The sequence below is a fragment of the Andrena cerasifolii genome, chromosome 8 (assembly GCF_050908995.1).
Source record: "Andrena cerasifolii isolate SP2316 chromosome 8, iyAndCera1_principal, whole genome shotgun sequence".
NCBI lineage: Eukaryota > Metazoa > Arthropoda > Insecta > Hymenoptera > Andrenidae > Andrena > Andrena cerasifolii.
In genome coordinates, this window is record NC_135125.1 from 14,904,186 (window position 1) to 14,926,176 (window position 21,991).

Genomic DNA, 21,991 nt, shown 5'->3' on the forward strand with positions numbered 1-21,991 from the left:
AGTACCTAATTCGATGTAAGTAATGTGGATGCTTTATCTTACAATTTTCAAGGTCGCGATTTGAGTAACATCGAGATTAGAATTTCAGACTCGAGACGTGCAGATTATTGCTGCCTAAAACTGCTTGGAATTTTCATTTAGAAACATTACTTCCATGGGCATCCCCATTACAGAATAGGTACTTACTCGATGATTCGACGGAACAAAATTTCTATAAATTGTAATAAAACTTATTCTTGTACAGATAAGTAATATAGTTTTTGTTTTCATTACTATCGTGTTAAAAACTGATCGGCATTCGTCTTCTATTATATATTTGAACGACTCGCTTTTCTCAAGCAACGTAATCTTCTTTTTTTACAGCAATGAAAACAATTTAAATAATAGACATGTTTATAGTTAGAGAAAATAAGTAAGATATAGTAATAACATTACTTTAGTAGTATTCTCTTTTACGAAATCTAGAATATATTTAATGATAAGAACGCTCCCATATAACTAGATTCTCGTTTTTCGTAATAAAGGCATAAAATGGATTTTGATATAAACAACGTTGTAATAATGATTAGATTTACGTTTACTGAGCTTCAACCATTTCACAATCATGTTTACATCTGTCGGTAGCATAAAATACCTGTAATAATTATCGGAAAAATAAAAATAATTCTTCGTCTTTCTCCATTTACTTTACATGCAGCTTAAGAGAACAGTCGACGAAATAATGTTTGCGGATCACAAGGGAAGGTTTTGAATTTAATAGAACTGTTTTTATTTATACATAGAACAGAGTCGATAATTACTATTATTATTAGTCACTGCTTTTTTTGTTTTTTTTTTCCTTTTAACACTCTAACGTGATATTCGTAAATCCTTAATATAAGTTGATATTCCTAAAAGTAGTTTGACTATATACAGATTATCTTGCGTTAACTAGTAATCCTAGTATGTGGCGTTCTATCATTATTACATATTTACAGTGATCCTACGTCTAGAGTCTAGAAGAAGCAATTTCCTGCCTCGAATAATCGTGGTATCACAAAAAGATCAGAACCCTCGAAGGAAGCTTCGCGCCCTACAAGCAACATCTCGTTGCGTATCAAATTATACATAACAGAGTGAAGTTTTCAAGTCCTACGCCTTTAATTACATAAGTGTACGCGTAAATTGCTTCTTCCGAAGCGACAACAACTTATTCGCCACAGCTTAATGTCTTAACATTTATGCACCGGTGCGAAGAAATCAGCAAGTAGATAAATAGTTCGTTCGATAAAATGAATTTATATAGTTTAATTATACACAGCCCATATAATATATGCATACAGAAAAATAATGCATCAAATATTGCCACCGGATCCGTGACAGATATCCTAGTTTCCCACCGACTGCTGCGCAGTTCGCTTGCTCGATCGAATCAGAAAGAAAGTCATATTTCCCGTTTTCTCTCACACGAGAACGTTACACAGCATTTACGTCGCGTTAATAAAAAACAATCTCACTGGTTGCAATACTGTCGACACTGATCGTGTTACTCTTCGTAACGAGAGGGTGTTGATTTGAATAGTCTGAGCAGAATTTGCACGTCATTCTCGCCTACAATTGAGAATATTCGCTGTACAGAATTGCAACTGGTTAGAATAATAATCCTGCCAATTTAACGTATATACCAAAGAATAGCATCCCCTTCACCTTGTAATTAAAGATTCGCCCGCAATCAGATCTCGTAGCTTGCTCTTGCCCCAACGATTCAGGCTCGATTGAAATGAAGCGGTTCGCGAGATGCGAACAGAGAATCGAGCCCCGCGGTTCGTTATTTGAACTTATTCAGAAGCAGTCCTTACAATGAAGACGTCAGTCTTTGATTTTGTCATGTTCGCAAATCTAGCACAACGCGCTCTGCACCTCGCAATTTTACAAATGATGAGCAACAACGGCAAACCAGAAACTTCTATTTCTGAATGATCCAAAATACAGAAACAAGGTTTTAAAATAGACTTTAATTATCGATAGAACAGTTACAGTAATAAATTATAGGACGTAACGGATTCCCTTTTTGTATTTTTTCATCACATTAAAAAAAAAAGAGAGAGAAAAGAAAAAGACTCACGAGTTCAATACTCCTTAACAATCGAAAAATTATCTCGTTAATAATCATGATAAGAATAATAAAATGAAAGCGTTCACTTTCAACAATTTCTCCGTCTCCTAGCGCAACCGAAATTCTGACCAAGAAATTCAATCGTTTTTCCATCTCCGAAGTACAAATGCTACACACTAGATAAGTACTTTTCTTTTTTTTATTTAGAACGTAATTTATGTATATATATCTATATATATATATATATATATGTATATGTTCTTAAATAAAATGTACAAGATATAATTCAAAACATACATTTTCTTCTCAGATATAGTCTGTCAGATGTTAAATGACTATAAGCGATATTAGTTCAGCTCTCACCTCATTATCGGTCTCATTTTTTTCCGCATTTTCTTCTTCGTTTTTTTTTTTGTAATACATGCTTTCATTCAAATATCGTGCCTACTTACTTGCATCGTAATAAATATATAATATCCGTAAAGTACTCGAGCGATCTGTGTTAATTTCTTAAAGCGCTGTTACTTCTTGGCGAGGCATTTAACGGGGAAATAAACGTGCTGTAAGTCTTCGACTCGTTTGAGAAATAATCGGTTTTCGTAACGCCGTAGAAGTAGGTCACAGCGCGTCGCGGTGCCCTACCCACATCTTCTTCGTGTGGTCGAACCTGTGCGCCAGCCATTGCTGTTCCAACAATTGGTATCTGTCTTGGCTTAGGTACAAAGGTTTGCCGCGTCTATAATGGGACATTAACAAACAGAACAGCCTGTTAATATCTGTCGATGATAAGGGGCCGTCCCTAAATTACGTAAGGGTAATTTTGGCGAATTCTTACCCCCTCCCTACCCCAGTATAAGAATTCCTAAGGTTTGATATTCCAACCCCCTCCTTACGTAATATTTTCTACACTTCATTTTTCAGTTATTAAAATTCTTTTAAAGGTTTATATAATTCATTGAACTCAGTTTCGGGAAATTTAAACTAAAACTACTTTTCCGGAACATTAATGATAGAATTTGTATTTATTGAAAATTAGGTCTAAAAAATATTACGTAGGACGCTACCTGACTCCCCCCCGTGTAAGACAATGTAAGAAATTTGCGACCCTCCCCCCCGCAAAAAAAGCCTTACATAATTTAAGGCTGGCTCCTAAAGTAATGTGTTCAATTATAAATTCGTCCAAAGAACTATTTGAGAGAAGTCGAATTACGTACTTCAGATTCCCATCTTCCTCTTCGAAGTCATCGAGGTACAACGACCCCCACAAACAGGCTCGTCGACCGCGAATCACGATAATGTAAGTGGACGTAACTACCAGGTATATACCGGTCCCACCTCCGCAGTCGATCGAGTGCTACAAGAAAGCGTTACATATAAATTATAATTAAATAAAGTTGAAAATAGAAGGGGGTGTAACGTAACATTTACCTGGACAGCTTCGCAGACATTCATCTGCTTGCAACAGTTTTGTTTCAGGCAGACAATGGTACCGCACAACAAGCAGATGCTGGTTTCTTGCGGGACTGAGTGGCACTGGTGGCACTGGCGCTCGTGGTAATACTAAAGAGAAGACAGAGATTGTATCACAATCTAATAAAATTCGAGCAGAGGTGAGGAACATTTAACTAGAAAATAGCAGGCTTGGTACCGTGAATATCTTCTCGTACTCCCTCGGAAGACGGAGCAGCTTCGGTACGTGCCACGATATGTGTTGTTCTATCAATAAATTCCTTGCCGTGTCGCTTTGATTCACGAAAAGTAGAAATTGAAAGCACCACAGGCGAGGCACCGAGGTGCTCGCTTCGTTATCGTGCCAGTTCAAAGCAACCGTCGAGTTGAAGATGTTCCAGTCCATGCCCTCCGAAACCAACTCCAGGTAATAAACTAATCTAACGAACTCTATGTGCGGTATCCTGACTAAGGGCAGAGGTTGCTCGTACAAGTGGTAACGGAGCAACGCGGCCACTCGCAGAAATGGTAAGCACATGGATTGTATCTGAAACGGCATGATGCATTAAATGGAGGCTGCCCAGATAAGTGATAGATCGTTTATGCCCACCTGCTGCTCGATATTGTGCATTCTCACTCTCGCGTACGGGGTGGACGATGAAGTAGATGGTTTATAGGTATCGTCTGAACGATATAGCGGAGAATCATTGAAAAGTTTGATAATTCTATAGAGTATAGCTTCCGAGGACGTGGGGCTGCGTTCGAGGCATTCTCTCCTTAAAATCGTCTCCCTCTCTGCTTTGGTGAGGCCGCAACTTATTTGTAATATCACTTGATAGTACAACAAGTTGTAGATTACCTTTACTACGCTAGAGAAATACGCTGAAAACAAATGGAGCATTTAGTACGGTATGCCAGGGTCGCCGAAGAACCGTTTACAGACGGCATTATCTTTGTGCTCACTTTGATCCAAATGCAAGGGCAGCAACAATATAAATTGTAGCAGCAGTGCGGTTGGATCTCTGAGGAGTAAAGGTACTTCCTTTCCGTGTGGTATTATGGCGAGTCGAGGGGCAGACTCGGCAGGTATTCCGGATAATTGCTGCAAGGTGTGCTGCACCGGCCAGGCTGTCAATACTCTTGCATGCACCGCCAGCACGTGTAAAAGTGCAACTGAAAGTAAGAAAAGCAGTATGAAACGTAGCATTCTTGATTGACATTAAATGATCCCTGTAAACGGAACAGACGTATTTACCGATGCAATCACGTTTTGGCGTTAAAGGTGTCGTAGTGGGTTGCGTAACGCACAGTGACCCACCACGTTGAACAAGCTCGACTTCAAAATTGGTTCGAGCTACGGAAGTTACAAAGAGAAACAAGCTTTGGTGACTAGGGGAACAGTTCTTTTGTTTATATTTCAAGTATGTGCAACTGGTCATATCCTCCATGGCCTTTCCCATTGCCACAGCCAAATTCGTGGAGATCTAAACAGCACAAATAGTAGCGCATTAAATTACGGATATAATGTCGAGAGCCGCCAGTAATCGGTTGGAATTTGAAAAAGAAATCTTACAGGATTCTGCGGTATCTCCTTCAAAAAGTTGTGCAGCTCGGAAAGTATCGTAGCAGAGGACGCGTGGCGGGACCGTACCACTGCCGCGCATTCTCCCAGTTGCGGGGAGAGCGGGAGCACAGAGTTGGCCAACTGCCGACAAAGGGGGCACAGGTATTCACCGCTGTCTGTAGCGAAACTTTGCTGTCTTTGTTGGTTACGGAGAGATTGCAAATACGACTTCAAGCAGTCTAGATGCAGGTGGTGTCCACACGTTTGAACGTGAACTCCGCCTTCCCAGCCCAAATTAACAGCCAGCAGCCACGAAAGCTATAGTGATCGAATAAGAGGTTACACAGCCTGTGTTATCATCGCCAGGGGATATTACGATTTAAGATTTAACAGCTTACAGTATCGAAATGACGATTCAGCTCGTCCGTTCTGCGATCAAAGTAGGCGCCGCGCGTGTCACCCTTTAATATAGGAGGATCTTCGTCGGATGTGGGTAGAACCAGTCTCTCTGACTGCTGTCGCTCGTGGCCAATAACACTTGTTGCCTAGAAGGAGAAGAATAGCAATTATATTACTATTATAATAAGAATCCAGCTCCCCCGTTCAAATACGTTCATCGACATTACCTGAACTAATACAACGAGACCCATTGGCACATCTTCGCTGCTGGGAGTAGTTTGATTGCAAATCACGCAATCGTATTCCTTTTTGCTAGTCAGCTTGGTTGTATTGTCGTCTTGATCCCAATCCATACCAGACACCCCTGCTTCGTCTGAAAAGCCAAAGGGCGCGTTACAATTCACATAATTCAGAAACCCCCTATCAACGATAGTTGAAGTCCCACCGGCTGTTTCACCTGTTTTCATCGCTTTCTCCATAAATTGCTTCTGCTTGTTGGCGAACTCGGCCATAAGCTTCTGCTGCCTCTCCTTCGCCTTCCTTCGTCTCTCCTCCTTCTCTTGGTGCTCCCTCTCCCGCTGCTTATCCTCGCACTCCTGCATCCGCGGCCACAGCTTGTTTCTAGTTTCAACGATGGCTTCCTTACACATCGGGTCTAGGTTGGCTATTTTATTCAGCAGCTGCGCGATGAAGAACGGGCCGTCGCCGATCCGTGATTCTTCCGGCTGCGCAGCTGAGCTACTGCCAGCTTCGTTGTCCGATATTGCGCTCTGTTTGGGGTTGTAACTGTCCGGGACGCCGGACAGCTGCGAGTGCAGCTTCAATAGTAACGAAATTATGCTTTCTTCTACTTTCACTGTCTGCGGCTGCAACGGCCCACCCTGAATCAGGAAACAGATCGACGAATAACGAGTTTAATCTCGTGATACGCTCAAGAGCTACGGTATAAATGAAAGAGAGCTGTTACCTGAGGATCTCTCCGCTTGAAGAGTTTGTGGGAAGTGGATGTAGACGGGACAATTTCGATCGTTGTTACTCCAGAAGTGCTCAGTCTGGAATACGCTGGCTGGGCAGCAACTATTTCGTTGCCAGCCATAACGGCGGGTCGCTGAGGGGTAGGTGGTAGTGCAGGTTGACCACCAACTATGGTACAATGAAAATGATGAAAATTAAATGTAAAGTATCAGTGTGATGTATTTCTCGAGTGTTTTAGATATACACTGATTTTTTCTAAAAAAAAGACGTTAATATTTATTCTGATTGGTATTTCTCGGAAGCACTCTTAGTTTATGCGACATACTACATTTTGGGTGAAAAAGAATGAGAGTAACGTACTGTTTAATGAAGGAGGTGGTTCTAGAGCAAGGGCCATGGATTCTTCGGTGGATGCTGGCAGAGCTCTTTGTAGAGGTATTAAATCATCCGCGCTATTACCATCTGATATAGCAACAATTCCATCTTCAGGTGCGATAGTCATATGAAATTGGGCTATAAAGTAACAAAGAGAGAAATAAAACTAACGTCAATACGATATTAAATTCTGATCGACACCAAAACAACCATCTTATAACAAAAATATCTTGGCTGTATATTAATTCATGCATAAAGTATAATGTACGCTACAGCGCACTGTGAAGCAAGCCAAGATATTTGCGAGGACTTACATAAGATATAAGTGGACTGTTCTGAATACTTATATCTATGTACAAAGCTTTACCTTTGCTCGAAAGAAAATGCAAGGACGGTTCAATAATTAATATACGAAGATATAAATCTCACCATCTGCTCCAGGTAAAGCGGGTAGAGAAGGTAAGGATGGAAGAGTCAAAATGTCAGGCATCTCGTCCGAACTTTCCCACTCAAATTCACCTACAGTAGAAACAACTGAATTTAAAATATGGACAGCGAATTCGACAGATGCAAGCGGAGATGATGGAATTCATCGATTATTTTACTTACTGTCCGAGGTGTTCGGCTCTGACTCTTCGACTAGAATAACCCGAGGTATCACTGTCCTCAAATTTTCAGACAAATTATCACTTTTATACCAACTAGACAGATCCATATCTTTTATCACTCGAAACGACCCGTCTACATTGTACTGACACAAAGGATTCGCCTGGTAAAGGAGACGAACGGGGATACAATATTAATCGGTAACCACAGACAGAAATTATTAGTCACTTACAGATTTGTCAGGTATTTCCGCAGTAATTACTGCCATCTCTAATAAGTAAATGGTCAGTGCCATTCCATACTCCGATACGTTATGTCCATACACAGCCTTGTAAAGAATTATGAAAATCATGGCGTGAAAGACTCTGGTGTGTAATACAATCCGTGGGTCATCATAATCGGGCGAGACAGGAGCAGGGTGTCTGAATGGTGGCCACGGTGTTGCGCTATTTTTTAGTTTACCTGACTGTTTCACGCTAAAACGAACGGATATTTTCAGCAACAAACAGTAGAGGGAAGTAAATGTTTATGGTGGTAAAATTAACGAAAGGCTCTTACAGATTGCGTATTTAGAGAGAATCTGTAACTTACTATTCAGTGAAACGATCCATTGATATCTGAAAGTCTCTTCTAGGCACCCCTCTCAATGAAACATGTAGGGGATCAAATAATTCATCCCAAACGTGTGGTTTAGGGCCATACATTCCTTGCTGCATGTTTCCGCTAGCTTCTAGATTCGGGGCTCTATAATGTGCTATCTGTAAATGGTATTACGTAGTTATATAATAGCACAAATGAGGCGAATTGAAGAGTATGAATGATAAAACGTACATCTGCTAATACAGATTCGAAGTCTCTGTTTTGGGTGGTGCCACAGCGTTCTGGCATCAGCTCCATTAACTGGCTATGAGTCTTATCTCCCATACATAATAAAGTAACCATTTCTAAGCATGACATCTCGGGGTCGGATAAACCTAAACAGTTATATTACAATCGATTTCAGATTTAAGCTTTCCACATTGTCGTAACAGCAAGACCATAATATAAGGACTTACCTAGATTCGTACGAACATTAACCAATGTAGCTAGAAATGTTAAGCAGCTTTCTAACATAGGAGTATCATGCTCTCCTTCTACGTATTTATACTGAGGCGTGCGATACAAACAAAGGCTCATCCATTCCTTTATGTGGAACCTAATGAAACAAATAATTGTCGCTTACTTTCCACTCTAAGCATAGAAATATTAAGAATGTAAATTCATTAGCGTATGAAACAGTTACTTTTCGATGACAGTTTTCAGAAAGACGCCCGGCTGCAGCTTGCTCGCACACACTTGCAGAAGATACAGGTCTGCGTCGACCATGGAGTTGCAGAAATTGCACTGTATGTACGTCATAGCTTGACCCTTAATCTGAAGTCCATTGCGCACCCACAATCCATTTGAAATTTCATAGAAGGCAACCTGAATAATAATTCACCGTATCGGTCAAATTTCCAAAATATTCGAAATGAAGGTGTAACAAAAATGTGGATCGGACTGAATGCTGCAAAGATCTTAGATGATAGTGCTGAGACGGGGCAGAACAATTTTTGGATTTAATAGGAAGTAGTTGCTTCGGAGGAAACTAATTAGGAGGGATAAGAATATACAGCTGAAATAAAAATTGCTTTCATAAAGATTATCTAACTGTGTCAGTTGATCTAATATCTGTGAAGACGTTGTCTTATAACTAGCAGTGGGATCGAACCTAATTCTTAAATTCTCGAAATTCGAATCCGAAATTTTGTAAGGCTTCGAATTTTCAAAATTCGAACTTCCAAACTTTCTTGGGTTTCGAGATTTCGACGCCTTGAGAAACCCATTCCTACTTATAACGTATGCATGATAAGTAAGTATATATGTAACGGAACTTCCGAAGCCTAAACAGTTTCTTGATGGAGAGACTTTCATATCAGCTGCTATGACTATCTCATTACAGTCCCTCACCGCCTCCAATTTGAATCATTCGTTTGATTCATAATTATTCCCACATACATACAACGCATAAAAAAAAATATAAAATTCTCAATAACCTTTATTTAAAAAAAACTGGAACATTGTGAACAAGGTCGAGAAAAAGCATCGCCTTTTGTGAATCATCAATTTTTGATAATATATTCATGGGAAGAATGAGATGAATCATAATATTCTGTTGGATGCCATGTGCATAGCAACGGGTAACGTGTACGAAACATCTAAACCTAAAATATAGCGGGAATGCTTCTGAGCGGTTCCCATTGTCGGCTGTGTGTGGCTGATTCGTAGATTTCGTGGTATGGCCCCCACTAAACCGACCAATCCCTTCACTGGAAGGCATTACCAAACGCTGTGTTGTCAGTTCGGTACGACTCAACAGCCGTCAATGGACGAGGAGCGAGGAGATACTCTCAGTCCTGGAGGTGCCCGACCGAGACTCTCGCGCGTGATTAATTCCTCAAGCATTCCCTTAAAATGCCTCTTACTTTTACCATGACTGGTTCGTAGCTCTCGCGACATTGACAAAGGAATTCTCGCCGTTCTGCCGGGAAAGGCGAACAGAAGTCGAACGGGATTTGTATCAGTGATATTGCATGTGCCACAGGATCGCGAAGCTACTTTCTATCGGAATCCTCTTATCTCGGTCATAGGTTTAAGTTCTGTCGAGGAAAATGGCGGCGATTAGTAATTCGAAAATAGTTTGCGTCTGCCTGATGCTCAGCTTCGGAGGTTACGCCAACAGTTTCGACGGTCTCAGCATTATGGACATAAAGGACATATTACGATTCGGCGTTGACACCATGAGGGACGTCCTCGAGTCATGGGAGATGATACGTCCCAAATCTCCTGGGGACGAGGAGAACACCTTGCCATTTGTTTACAGAATGGAGAAAGAGCTGAGGAATAGTATATCAAGAGTGTCGGACAATATCGAGATCTATCAAAATAGAATGGAGATGCGAGTGGACGCGGTAGTGGCCAAGCTTCTAACCGATCTGCCTTTGCAAGAGAAACTGGATCAAAATCTACGTATGCTAGACCAATACATCGGCCAAATCAACGATCTGTATTATAACTTTGTAATGTACGTTACGGCGACCACGAAATACGAGAGATACACACTGGAAGATTTCGCCAGGACGTGTGTCTCTTCCAGATCGGGCGCCCTTCCCGATCTCTTGAAACGAATCCATCGATTGCTCGTTCCACATCCCGACGCAGACTTCAACGCGAGTATTCTCGTCTTACTGGCGAATAAGATGCAAGTAAGTAGTGAGAAACTTTTAGATTTTAAAGCATCTTCCTCCTCGATCGCAAAATAAATTTCATTTCCTAATACCTGACCCCCCCTCACGCGTTATTTACACGTAGAATAAATAAAGCTACGGTTCTTTAAGATTCTAGAAATTACGAATCGTAGTCGATAATTGATAGATATACATTTCGAAGAGCTATACGTAATCTCGGTATGCGTAACTAGAACCCCATCTCGTTACTGTTAAGCACAGAGTGGTATTAGGTGCGTAGGGATATTGTGATGATCAAGTGACATCCGACTGTTCAATTTACCGCTCGTTGGAAACGTAGAACGTTCCAATAGTGCCACATTGAGTACACTAAATTTTAGTAATACGTGGTCCTGTATCGATCATAAAGTAAAATAGTCCATAATACTTTCTGCTAATCTAACGAGAATAGTAGAGGGTACAAATGATGTAGTAAATAAAACAATATCGAAACACAATGGTCTGCCTTGTTCGTGCAACTTGTTCTGGCGAAGCCGCTCTTTGTGAGAACTCGACAAAAGGAACAATGGAAACGGAGAACACGGAAACCGTATTTTGAACAAACGTGATCTGATAATCAAACTATTATATAGTAGCTGTAGCTTTTCTCTCTTTTCGTCAGAAAAGCTTTATCAGATTCGAAATGCTGCATGAAAACAGCCTTTAGCATCGATGTACTCAGTCCATTGGTATAGAATGTTTCACTCGGCAAAAGATTTTTCCCATCTCTCGGATAAGTCGATTCCTTTCATTCGAAATGACAGCAGTTGGAAGCACGACTCTGGATGCAGTGCGCTTTGCATAAACGGAGCTCAACGACGAGCTGAGCTAGAATAAAGAAGGGCATGCGCATTCTCGAGGTGGGCGAACGGCGGAAAGGGGGAGCGCAGAGTAAAATGACAGTAGAATGATGCAGAACTCTCAGTCGTGCCCGAGCCCACCGTGAAAAGTGTTCGTTTTGCTGCTTTCTCCCGTCGCGTCAAAAGCACGCTCGGCAATTTGTTTTCCGAGAAACGTTCGTCGGACGAATGTTTGTGCAACGGTGCGTAACGTGAGACACAGGCTCCGCGCAGCTTAAAATCATTTCTTTGCAGCCACGAGGCGACCCAGTGTAAGGCAACTGTAACAAAATCTCTCGGGTTCCAATTTTCGTTTATCGCCTTTCGAAACACTGCGCGATCGATCTCACTGACCTTCCGTGACCTCCATACGCTATGGAAACACTACTTTCCATTTATTTACAACGAATATCGTCGTGGGTAACGTTGGCTCGATGTTTTTAATTTTTAAAAAGCGTGTAAAGCCGCTCGAGAGTATATAAAATTTTATGGGGAATCCTTCGGAGATGTTGCTTTACGATATTGTGCTCGACTATAACTGTACCGTCTCAAAGTTTCTCGCGTCTTCTCCGTGTATTTACACCGTTCGAGCGCATGCTTGTCCAGTCGGCCTCTGTTTGTAAATACGAACGGTTCGAATATGCGAAAGCTGCGTTCCACGAAGATTGTTTGGAATATATTTAGAGATAATCGAAGAATAAGAAAGTAATTGGAATAATTGGTAGATAAGTGAACATTCCATTCCAGATGCATTAATGTTTTCTTATTAACGGTAATTATTTTAAACACGATGTTCGATTTGGCACCATAGTCGCGTGAATTTGCGTGCTGTACTTTACACAGACGCTTAACCTTGACCGAGAATATATCTTTTGTGTAACATCGCAGTAAAACAAATACTGCTCTTTATCTCGCGCTTACTTGGAACTGGTATCGTAAGGGCACATACAAATTTCGTGTCGTGGAAGATGTGAAAATCTTAAACTAAACAATTATTTAACAGACGACCCTTTTCAGGTAACCTTAATGTTACAGTGTAATCAGATTTCAACGCGTACAAAGAAACCTTTGGCGGGCCTGCGTCTAATTCGATCGAGCCAACTTTTTTTCCCATTAACGATCTGTCCCAAACAAAATTCTCTTTTTTTTTCAATTTCTCGAGGAAGGAAAGTTTTTCCAAGCATTTCTCCGCGAAAGTATGTTTACCGGCGACGAACCAGACATTTGCAATGAAACTGAGATGAAGTAGGATGAAACAGTAACTCTGATTAAATGGATGCAAATCAGCGGAAGTGCCAATAATTGCCCACGGATATGGCTCACTTTAAATTCATTAAATGTGATCCCCTGGAAAAAGATTAATCGAGAACTGAAAGTCTAAGCGATGAAAATCCAGCGGCGCGAGTGACACATGATCTTTCCGCGATGGAAACATGCGATAACATTTTAATACGAGTAGCGGCGTATCTAGTTTTTAACGTAATCATCACATTCGACCCTGTCGCGCCTCGCGAATGAGAACCCTTGTACGCAAGGTGAGGATTGAGAACCTCCACGGCATCGATAAGGCCCGCTGTACACATCCGATTTTTTTTACGTGCGATGCTTTTGCGTTGTCGAAATTAAGGTTCAAGCAACAGGGATACACAGAAGTCAAACCGCATAGACCAGACCATATAAGGCAATTTGCGTTCGGCCGGGCCAAAGATTTACGAACAATTGAAATGGACGGCAAGCGCGAGCCGGTCGCTGCACGATCGCTTGGGTATTCGGGCTCGAGCCATAGCGGGAAGCAGTACACGGTATACCAATAAACCCTTTTTTTGTTGTTAACCACCTTTTCCTCGCATCATCCAACTCCTAAATCGTTCTCTCGACGGTAATTTGCCGAGTAGAGCAGGCGGTGAACTCGCGAGCAAAAAGAATTAAATTTTTGAAGTCGTGAGGTCTTTTGGTCGTCCAGACCCTTACAAGCAGTCTGCGCGGTACGTGCACACACGTCCCCCTGAATATCTACACGCGCCACACGTGCATACAAGTTGCAAAATTAATGATACTCAAATGTTTTGTTCCCACAAGTTTCAAGGACCATTATTCTATTAGCGAGCGTACGAATGCAAATGTCCCGACGTTAATCACTTCTACGATACTGTAAAACTTCTTTCTTTCTTACTTCTTGGTAAAATTTATATGAAATGAGGAACGTAATTACTCGCGAACAAATACATCGGAACCCTAGCCACGAATTGGAACCCGGAGGGACTGAATAATTCACAACCATTATTAGTGGAATCTTTACAACTTGCGTATTCGCGTGTAGGTAAGGCACCATCAAAATGGATCGACAGTAGACTGAATAGATTTCATTTATACGAAGGAACAAGGGAAGAGTATCGACGATATATCGAGTGCATAAATAGAAAATGGAGGAAATGAAAGTTCTCGTATACTCGCTCTTCCTCTCTGCGATAATAGGAGTGAGAGGCGATTTTGGGAACGACGCTACGGAAATCGATGAAATGAGGCACAAACTGCTGCAACTTGAAAAAGCGTTGGAAAAGGAATTGTTGAACCCGAGCCTGAACGTGATAGGACTCGGCGACGAAAAGTATATCCGACTCATACAGAGTTTCAAGACCTTCGGTAACGAGCTGGACGAAAAGTTCCCTAGCGGCGGTTACGACTATTTAAATGCCTTGAGTTCCGTTTGGCTATGGGCCCGCACAGAGAAGGAATTGAAGGAGATCGACAGCCTGTACAACGTTTTCAGGCAAATGCAACGGGAGATCATCGACGAACACAAGTACCTCGATCTTCAAAAGTTGTCTGACTTCTTGGAGATTGTTCTGCACGATCCGAACACGTCCATTACGGGCACGCTGACTCGTGTCACTAAATTTATAGTGCATGACAAATTGTTCGTTTCAGCTTATCAGGTACACCAACGCCATTTTAAAAGTATAATGCCCAAGAGACATTCCTCTGCGATTGGCTAAAATCGCAGTAGCTCCATTCAACTGCAGTTGTGACTTCATTGGATGTACTTTTTTTGTGTTCGCAGGAGGCAGCCATGCAAGTATGTAGCGAGCAACAGTCACTTCAGCAACTACTCTACAATCTGTACAGCACAATTACCCTTACTGAGATTAAGGGCTACAGCATGATCCAGTTCTCTTACATGCTACTGCGACTCTATCATCCAGGTAGCAGATGTGGTAGAATAGTCTAAGCGCGCTGCCATTGACTTTGCACCTCATTCCTGTAACGACTCTAATCTAGGTTCTAACTTCACCGAGGAAATGGAACTGGTAAAAGAGCAGTATGCAGTGAGAACGTCTGAGACTGTGAGGGCTGTGAAGACTGCCATGGCTTTCGCTCCCAGAGACCTTTGGAGATGCGACGCACGGACACCAAAGCTAGGTACATTCGCATGTTTACATAGTTTTATGCGACAAGTGCAAGCGAAACACTTTTTGCAGATGAAACGTACACCCAATTGACCAAACTATTCCAAGGCTATATCGTAAATGAGGTGGATCTGAACAAGGACTCGAACTGCAAAGAAAACTGTGCTTATTACCAATACTCAAAAGTGCACGGTTGTTACCAAAATCAATACTGCGCGCAACAGCGCAAGTGTCATGGTAAAATATTGAACTGCGAATACATTGACTCTGACATGTGGATTTGTCCCTCGGTAAATTAAGCTGCCCCCTCTACTTTTTCATGTTCAGCTGCACAGAGGAAGCATATTGTGCGTAATATAAATTTTTAGGCCAAGAACAGTGACCGAAGGTACGAATACATACAATACGAGAACGGTAAAATATTCGGGAGCAAAGACACCTGCCGAGCAGGGACGACGAAGGTGGATAGCTGGTGGCGGTGGTTGTTCTGGCATTGCAGCTACTGCTTCTGCTACTGCGATGATCATAGTGCGAACTCTGATCGATACTTCAGCCTACGGAAAGTCATGTCTGACGTGGCGAACAATAAGTAAATAATCTCTGTCATAAGTATCAAGCATTCTCGAGAATTTAGGCTTTGAATAACCACACGTCATTCGTTTGCAGAGTTATAACAGGCATCGCGCTGAAGAAAGTGAATCAGATCATACACATGCAAATACAGGAAGGGGAGCTGATAGCACGTGGGAATATCAATAAAACTAGCATCAGCTGGAAACCAATAGAGGCGTTCTCTGTATTAGACAGTAATGTCAAGAGTAACGTCGATTACCACACTCTGGCATGGGAAAAGAGGGGCTTGGATTTGGATGATTTAGTGCCAGCCCAGGATCACCTTCTAACAGGTATACAGTTGTGATAAAACTTTTTACTTTGCTCGCAGAGCAACTAAACTTTTAATACGTTTTCCAGGAGTCAAGTTTCGTACAGTGGGATCTCGTTTGAATTTAGAGATAATGGTAACACCGTTCAACTTCACCACGGGGAAACTGATACACCCACTCGAGAAGAGTTTCTGGCTGAGCAATGACGTTACTGATAGGTAAAGTCTGGAAATCCTTTCGGGGTTAGCAGGATTGCTGCCTGTCAACGTTTTTTAACCGTTGTTTTTGGGTTTCAGAACCGAATTGGTGTTGGCGACTCCTGATATACCAACCCGTCTTTCTCTACCAACATTGCCAGACTCGAAAGCGAATCAGTATTTGAATTTCGCGCCCAGCGATCGCGTGACAGACGCCGCGCAGAATACAATACCCTTCCTGGACATTCAGCCACTTGAAACGACACGACCGGTCCCGATAGCGGGCGCTGGGATCTTTCATAAGGGCAGAAAGAGGTCGGGAGGATACGTGGCGTTAAAACTGATTACGTACGATTTCACCTCCCATTTGCAAGTCGATTTATCACCCGAAACACCGATTATCGGTACTCCGTCACAACCGAGTGAAATAAAAGCAGTATGAATTCACTTCTATACAAGCAATTCCAATGACTTACTGTTCAGTGACATTTCTTCGTATGTTACTTCTAATCGCATAAATGGTTCGTTGATTTACGTTTAACAATGTGGCATGTTTCATTTCTTTACATGTTTACGGAATTTCCGAACAGTTACTATTTATATTATCAATAACAATTCTTTTTGTAGCTCTTCGAGTAGCTTTTTCTTATTTTTTTTTTTTGTGCCATTTTAGCATAAGGCATTCGAAGTATCATTTAATTGAGATTAAATTTTTGTTTTTCAATTCACTTCACTAAGAATCTCGAATAACTATAATTTCTCGATGTATGGAAAATAAGTATATATATCCTGATATTTTTCATCAAATTTTTAAAAACTCGTTTTTAATTGTAATGATGGATTCCTATACTTTCTTTAACGTTATGTTGTTAATGGATACTGGTACAAGTATTGCATAACATAATGTAAGATTTCTTGTCACTGGTGTCTTTTAAATAGATACCTCGAGATCCTGTGATTTATTATTAACCAAATATAAATAAAAAAATGAAACCAATATACATGCGCCTGGATCGAGTTTAATTGAAAAGAAACTTTGTAATGGAAAAGTATTATTTGCATTTTGCAAGTCTACGTTCTTTTTTTCAAACGGTGAAAGATACCATTCCGGTGTTTAAATGCGGTTTCAGCCGAATTTGAGAAATGAATTTGCATTTTACGACGCAATTAGAGAATGCAGAGAAGTGAGAAATGTACTCACCTGAACTCGCAGAGGATGCATCATTAGAAGGTGTAACATATCCGTAGGTGGTAACAAGTGATTTAGCGTAGCTCCTTGTTGACGAACAGCTTGACACATGAACACGGCAAAGTATCGATGTAGTGGAAGATGAAACGACACTTGTAAGCTATCACTCTGTAACAAAAAAAAAACACAAGGAAACATTACGATACTATTTATAATTGATAGTGCCATTAAACTAATTGAAAGCAAATGCTAGTAGAAAAAGGAAAAAGAAGAAAAATGGTATTAAGCGATTGTTTAAATATTTACCACATTCGGATGAGTGTAGTTCACAGCATCCAGCCAATCTTGCAATGCTATAAGACAGAACGTGAGCACTCTCCGACTGAGAGTTGCGCTCTCAGGGCCACGCAAATGGGATACCAAAGCCCACATCGGGTAAGCACTAGCTTCTAATTCGGCGCTGAACGCTGCATAATATGTGTTGGGCTCAAACTCGACGTGCTGATTCAACTCTCTTTGATTCACGTTCATTCCTGTGACAAACGCAACGAACAACTTTAGAGGTGTCTGTATCCACGACGGTTAATTATAGATCGCAAATGAAAATAAGTAATACCTTGGAACATGGAGAGAAAGTCGAACCACATCTCGAGAAGTGTATCGTCGCTCATAAATCGCACAGCTACGGGCTTATGTGAAAGGACGTTATTTAAATCGGACACAAGAGGCCAATAACAGTGCTCTTTCATCACTTGTCGCCCACAGTCCACCACGTAATGAAAATTTTTATCTGGATCTGAACAGACGGGTTCGCATTACATTTTAAAGCGTAACGTGCTACACGTTGTGATAGATACACTTACCGTGCAAGGTATTTTGAATTAGGATCTTGCTCATCATGTACTTTAAACTAATAACCATAACGTGTAATAACTTTAATTGATCCACCATTCTCAGGGCCAGACTTTCGTTGCTGAAAAGCTGAAAGGTAACACGGTAAGTACACGGAACACAATCTTTCGATTCGCAAGGAGCTCCTTTACCAATACCCACCTGTACACTAACGTGAACCACTCTGTTGCTCAAAGTGTCAGGATCTGTAGAACGTTCGAGCATCATTGAAATTCTACTATAATGTAGCACAAACGCGCGAGTAAGTGCCTCCTTATAATCTGGATCTGGTAACATGTTTAGCAGTAGGCAAACCAACTTTTGCGGAAACTCGTAAGCGACTGTCCAGAACATTAATTCTTCCAAGAAAGTCGTATGCTCCAAGTGTTCTTGCAACGACGCACATTCTGAATCAACAGGTAAAATGCTCTCTACATAACCACCCGCGCCTACCGATAAAATCTGTGCGAGCACCTACCTTTATATTCATCGGGCGGTTCTGGGTTCGGCAACGAATTAACTGCATCTTGGTATATTCTATTGCTGTCCTGACAATATATCTCATACTCTGACTGCCCAGTTGAGGCGGCAGGATCCATGAGACCTCTATATTTCTGTGGATTTGTCAGCGCCGATGTCATGACATGCCTCATTAACGTGCCCATCTTGTTCAGATCGTGGAGCATGGTTAAATATCCATCTGCGTCTTGGATAGCAACCCTAAAGTCTGGTGCGCCCACTTTACTAAAATAGATGAGGAAAATTCGTGTTAGATAAACTACTTGCACGCGTTTTATCTAGCGGTACCAAACATACCAATTTTCACGTAAATGTTGAATAAGACGGAGAATTATTCTAGGCATCATTGCCTCCGCCACGCACAATAAATCTTTAGGAGCGGCAGTCTTATCAACAGCAGCTTTCGGGTCATGCTTGTCGCAAAATCTATGGAAATAATCAGACGAGATAGTACTTTCGTAGATAGTCTCGGCGGTCTTTTGTTAATCGTTTATGGAAATCCTTACCCTGTTTCTTTCATAACAGACGTATCGCCACAGTCACATGCGCCACCAGCTTGACTAAGAAACATATTAAAGTCGTGGCGATAGTGATTGCCGTTTTTAAAGCATTCCGTACACAAGGACATACATGGCGATATACCACAAGTACGGCAGCGGTATGCTACAAAATTGGGTGTCCACACAAGTCCACACATTGTAGCATTATCGTACATTCTTACTGAAATGTTTATATATGAGACATTTATGAAAGTTTCACATACTCAAAGCGATATTAATAGAGTACGTTGATATTTAATAAGAACCCCTCCAATTTGGTTAAGCCGTACACGTTCCCCGAGCGAACACTCATTTCTTAGATAATTCTTCGTAATTGCGCTCAAACTAATTGTTACGCTTAATGAATCTCATTGTTCTATCTGCCAAGCTACTTATCGCATCTATACATTCGTGTCTATAGCTGCACATTCCGACGTGTGTATGTTGAATAATCTTATTCATGCCAAATACGCAATTTACTTTAGGCTTATATCATAGATTTTATAATAATATTCAATCGTAAACTTTTTCCTTTAACAATCTTGCGCAATGATTGAGTAATCGGTAATAATAAGTTTGTCAATATTTCTCACTCCCTTCGATTCAACTATATAGCTGGATCGAGTGATACCTTTTCTTAAACGTGTAAACCACTTGCATATACACGATATTATAGGCGATATTCGTTTGTATGGATTTGAAACTGAATAAGACAACAAGCACCTCGAATAATGCTTTGGAACATTCCAAATGACTGTACATAAAGCAGTTAGCCCAGTACACTGGAAATGACATAAAATCCAAGCAACAATAATAAACACATTGCATAAACGATATAAATATTCAGAAACCCCGTAATAAATATAACATTAACAGCAACGAATCAACTAAATTTCCGAGTTACTTTGGCACACAGAATTCGATAATCCCTTTGCTTTCATAACCCAAGGAAACGGGGCCCATATTCTCTACCTGTGTTAGTAAACTCGTCCGGCGTGCAGCCACCAGCCATCAACCATTTACACCAGTCAATGGTTTCCCAGTCGTTGATGGCCTTGCTCGGATTCAAGAGTATATCCAACAACTCGTTAAGGTGCTGCGGACAGCCAGTGTCGAGGGCTGGATTGCTACATTCTGCATAGATGTACGCAGCTGCACCACGTTTGCCCTTGTTCATCAATACTTGGGCCGAAGTGCTGGAAGTCGAGGCCATCGCTGAGAACCTGACCTCGCACGAGGATACCACTGGTTGTCACTGGTTGTGATACGTGTTGCGGTACTCTCCGGGGATGACCAGTGTACAAGAGGCAAACGTGCCAGCCAAGTCGGGTGTGACTAGAGCACTAAAGAGGTGAGTATGCGCATCCGCCATATTGGATCCTCTGGAGAAACAAGATTATTGAGTACCCGCCTTTTCGAGTATTGTCAAATTCGCTTTATAAACCAAATATAAACTTAAATATAGTAAAATACTCTAATAATGTGGCGTGCTACTATGCATCAATATCAACAACGCATATTTTGTTTATAAAGTGAATCTGACAATACCCAAAAAGGCGGATACTCAATAATCTTCTCTCTCTCTAGAGGACCCAATATGGCGGATGCGCATACTCACCTCTTTAGTGCTCTAGTGGAGGGTCTAGAGTTCGTTGGGCGATGTAAGATGACTATTCTTGAAATGCCACTTTTGGGTAAGTGTATTCAGAAATATTATATTTTGTAAGCTGTACCATAGAAAGAATAAACCTAACCTAACCTAGTGTTCTAGTGTGACGTTCCCGTCGCGCCCCCGTTGGGTCTGTGGCGCTAGTGCGGGGGTAGCGCCTCCAGAGGTCTTTTAACTCCTACTAATTTCTCACAAGCTTTGCTTCGATGACTGAACCGTATAAATACAAGTTTTAAAGAACGTCCCTCATTGTTGGGAGCAGTCGGGAGCAGAGTTTGGCTGTGTGTAAGTCCCGGTTAACCATGGAGTTTTTCCAAAACACCCCGAGACACAAAAGAAAAAGGAAGAGAACGCCGGGGAAATAAAAATAATATACAGTAGAGGGAGAGAGAGAGAGTAAAACTACTTATACTCACTCTCCCCCTCCGATCCCTCCTTCTTCCTTCTCCTCCGCCCTTCTTCCTCCCTTTTTTCCTCTATCTTAACTGGCCCTCACTCTCCGGGGCAGGGAGGTGTTTTTGAAGCCTCAGGGCCCGTTTTAGGTTCGGTGGACACTGGGCAAAATCCCGATTCTTGCACGCGGGATCAGGGGAGAATATTGACGTTAAAATCACAGGGTTAGAAGAAACTGATAGTCTGCTTCAATGAAGAAACCTTTCAAGTCAGAGGCGGCTCATGGAGCCCAGGGGATTCTCTCGGCAATCTCCATATCAGTGGGCATCATGTCCCGTCACACACAACTCTCTCCATCTTTTCCTTCCTCATCAATTTTGACGGCAAGACGATATAGCATCAGGGGACCGTTAACTTGCCACATCTCTCCTTTTCTGCGGCAAGCACTAGTACAATAATCGCCGTCGATGCCACGCACATCCGCATTTATTGGACAGCGAAACAACTTGGATCAAGAATTTGTCTATCTTATCGACAGAACAATGACAGAGTGCCAGATCCTGATTTTCAATGAACGCATTTCGTGCACAGGAGTGCTTCGGGTGAATCGGGTATGTGACACGGTTTCGTACTGTTCGCCGTGCCAATCGTGAATACAGTATATAGGAGACGACAAATCAAAGTTGATGGAATTAA

The 21,991-nt window shown here is 41.5% G+C and overlaps 2 protein-coding genes across 6 annotated transcripts; one reads left to right on the forward strand and one right to left on the reverse strand.

Annotated features, from left to right (window-relative positions):
* Positions 1–349: 349 nt before the first annotated feature.
* On the reverse strand, positions 350–20,553 carry Ubr3 (Ubr3 ubiquitin ligase). 3 transcript variants are annotated; one of them, XM_076818939.1, is made up of 29 exons: positions 20,206–20,553; positions 19,201–19,414; positions 18,992–19,120; positions 18,654–18,919; positions 18,338–18,582; positions 18,148–18,265; positions 17,901–18,080; positions 17,591–17,817; positions 17,297–17,452; positions 8,746–8,927; positions 8,519–8,658; positions 8,295–8,437; positions 8,055–8,221; positions 7,696–7,939; positions 7,467–7,608; positions 7,287–7,391; positions 6,843–6,995; positions 6,475–6,650; positions 5,965–6,388; positions 5,735–5,880; positions 5,507–5,653; positions 5,118–5,426; positions 4,800–5,028; positions 4,508–4,717; positions 4,155–4,426; positions 3,744–4,091; positions 3,524–3,655; positions 3,310–3,449; positions 350–2,831 (listed from the first exon to the last, which is right to left on the reverse strand). In XM_076818939.1, exons 1-29 carry the CDS (start codon positions 20,444–20,446, stop codon positions 2,714–2,716), a joined length of 5,703 nt encoding a protein of 1,900 aa, XP_076675054.1. In that variant the 5' UTR covers positions 20,447–20,553; the 3' UTR covers positions 350–2,713. The 3 variants fall into 3 exon arrangements, with proteins under 3 accessions (XP_076675054.1, XP_076675052.1, XP_076675053.1); XM_076818937.1 differs by having other exon boundaries at positions 7,467–7,626; XM_076818938.1 differs by having other exon boundaries at positions 7,287–7,376; positions 7,467–7,626; positions 20,206–20,552.
* On the forward strand, positions 9,847–17,096 carry Orion (chemokine-like protein orion). Of its 3 annotated transcripts, none has more exons than XM_076818941.1 (9): positions 11,650–11,879; positions 13,928–14,543; positions 14,669–14,810; positions 14,887–15,027; positions 15,087–15,304; positions 15,383–15,603; positions 15,681–15,919; positions 15,987–16,116; positions 16,195–17,096. In XM_076818941.1, the coding sequence occupies exons 2-9, from the start codon at positions 14,031–14,033 to the stop codon at positions 16,535–16,537; spliced, it is 1,947 nt and encodes a 648-aa protein (XP_076675056.1). In that variant the 5' UTR covers positions 11,650–11,879; positions 13,928–14,030; the 3' UTR covers positions 16,538–17,096. The 3 variants fall into 3 exon arrangements, with proteins under 3 accessions (XP_076675055.1, XP_076675056.1, XP_076675058.1); XM_076818943.1 differs by having other exon boundaries at positions 11,652–11,810; XM_076818940.1 differs by lacking the exons at positions 11,650–11,879; positions 13,928–14,543 and adding an exon at positions 9,847–10,747.
* Positions 20,554–21,991: the final 1,438 nt, after the last annotated feature.

Excerpts from the sequence above, each read along its gene's own strand:
- Orion (XM_076818940.1), top strand. The coding sequence starts at position 10,154 with ATGGCGGCGATTAGTAATTCGAAAATAGTTTGCGTCTGCCTGATGCTC. Across the intron at positions 15,305-15,382 it reads ACATGTGGATTTGTCCCTCG|GCCAAGAACAGTGACCGAAG; the intron begins GTAAATTAAGCT and ends ATAAATTTTTAG. Across the intron at positions 15,920-15,986 it reads CCAGGATCACCTTCTAACAG|GAGTCAAGTTTCGTACAGTG; the intron begins GTATACAGTTGT and ends TACGTTTTCCAG.
- Ubr3 (XM_076818937.1), bottom strand. The coding sequence starts at position 20,446 with ATGGCCTCGACTTCCAGCACTTCGGCCCAAGTATTGATGAACAAGGGC. Across the intron at positions 7,940-8,054 it reads ATGGATCGTTTCACTGAATA|CGTGAAACAGTCAGGTAAAC; the intron begins GTAAGTTACAGA and ends CGTTCGTTTTAG. Across the intron at positions 4,092-4,154 it reads TGCACAATATCGAGCAGCAG|ATACAATCCATGTGCTTACC; the intron begins GTGGGCATAAAC and ends ATGCCGTTTCAG.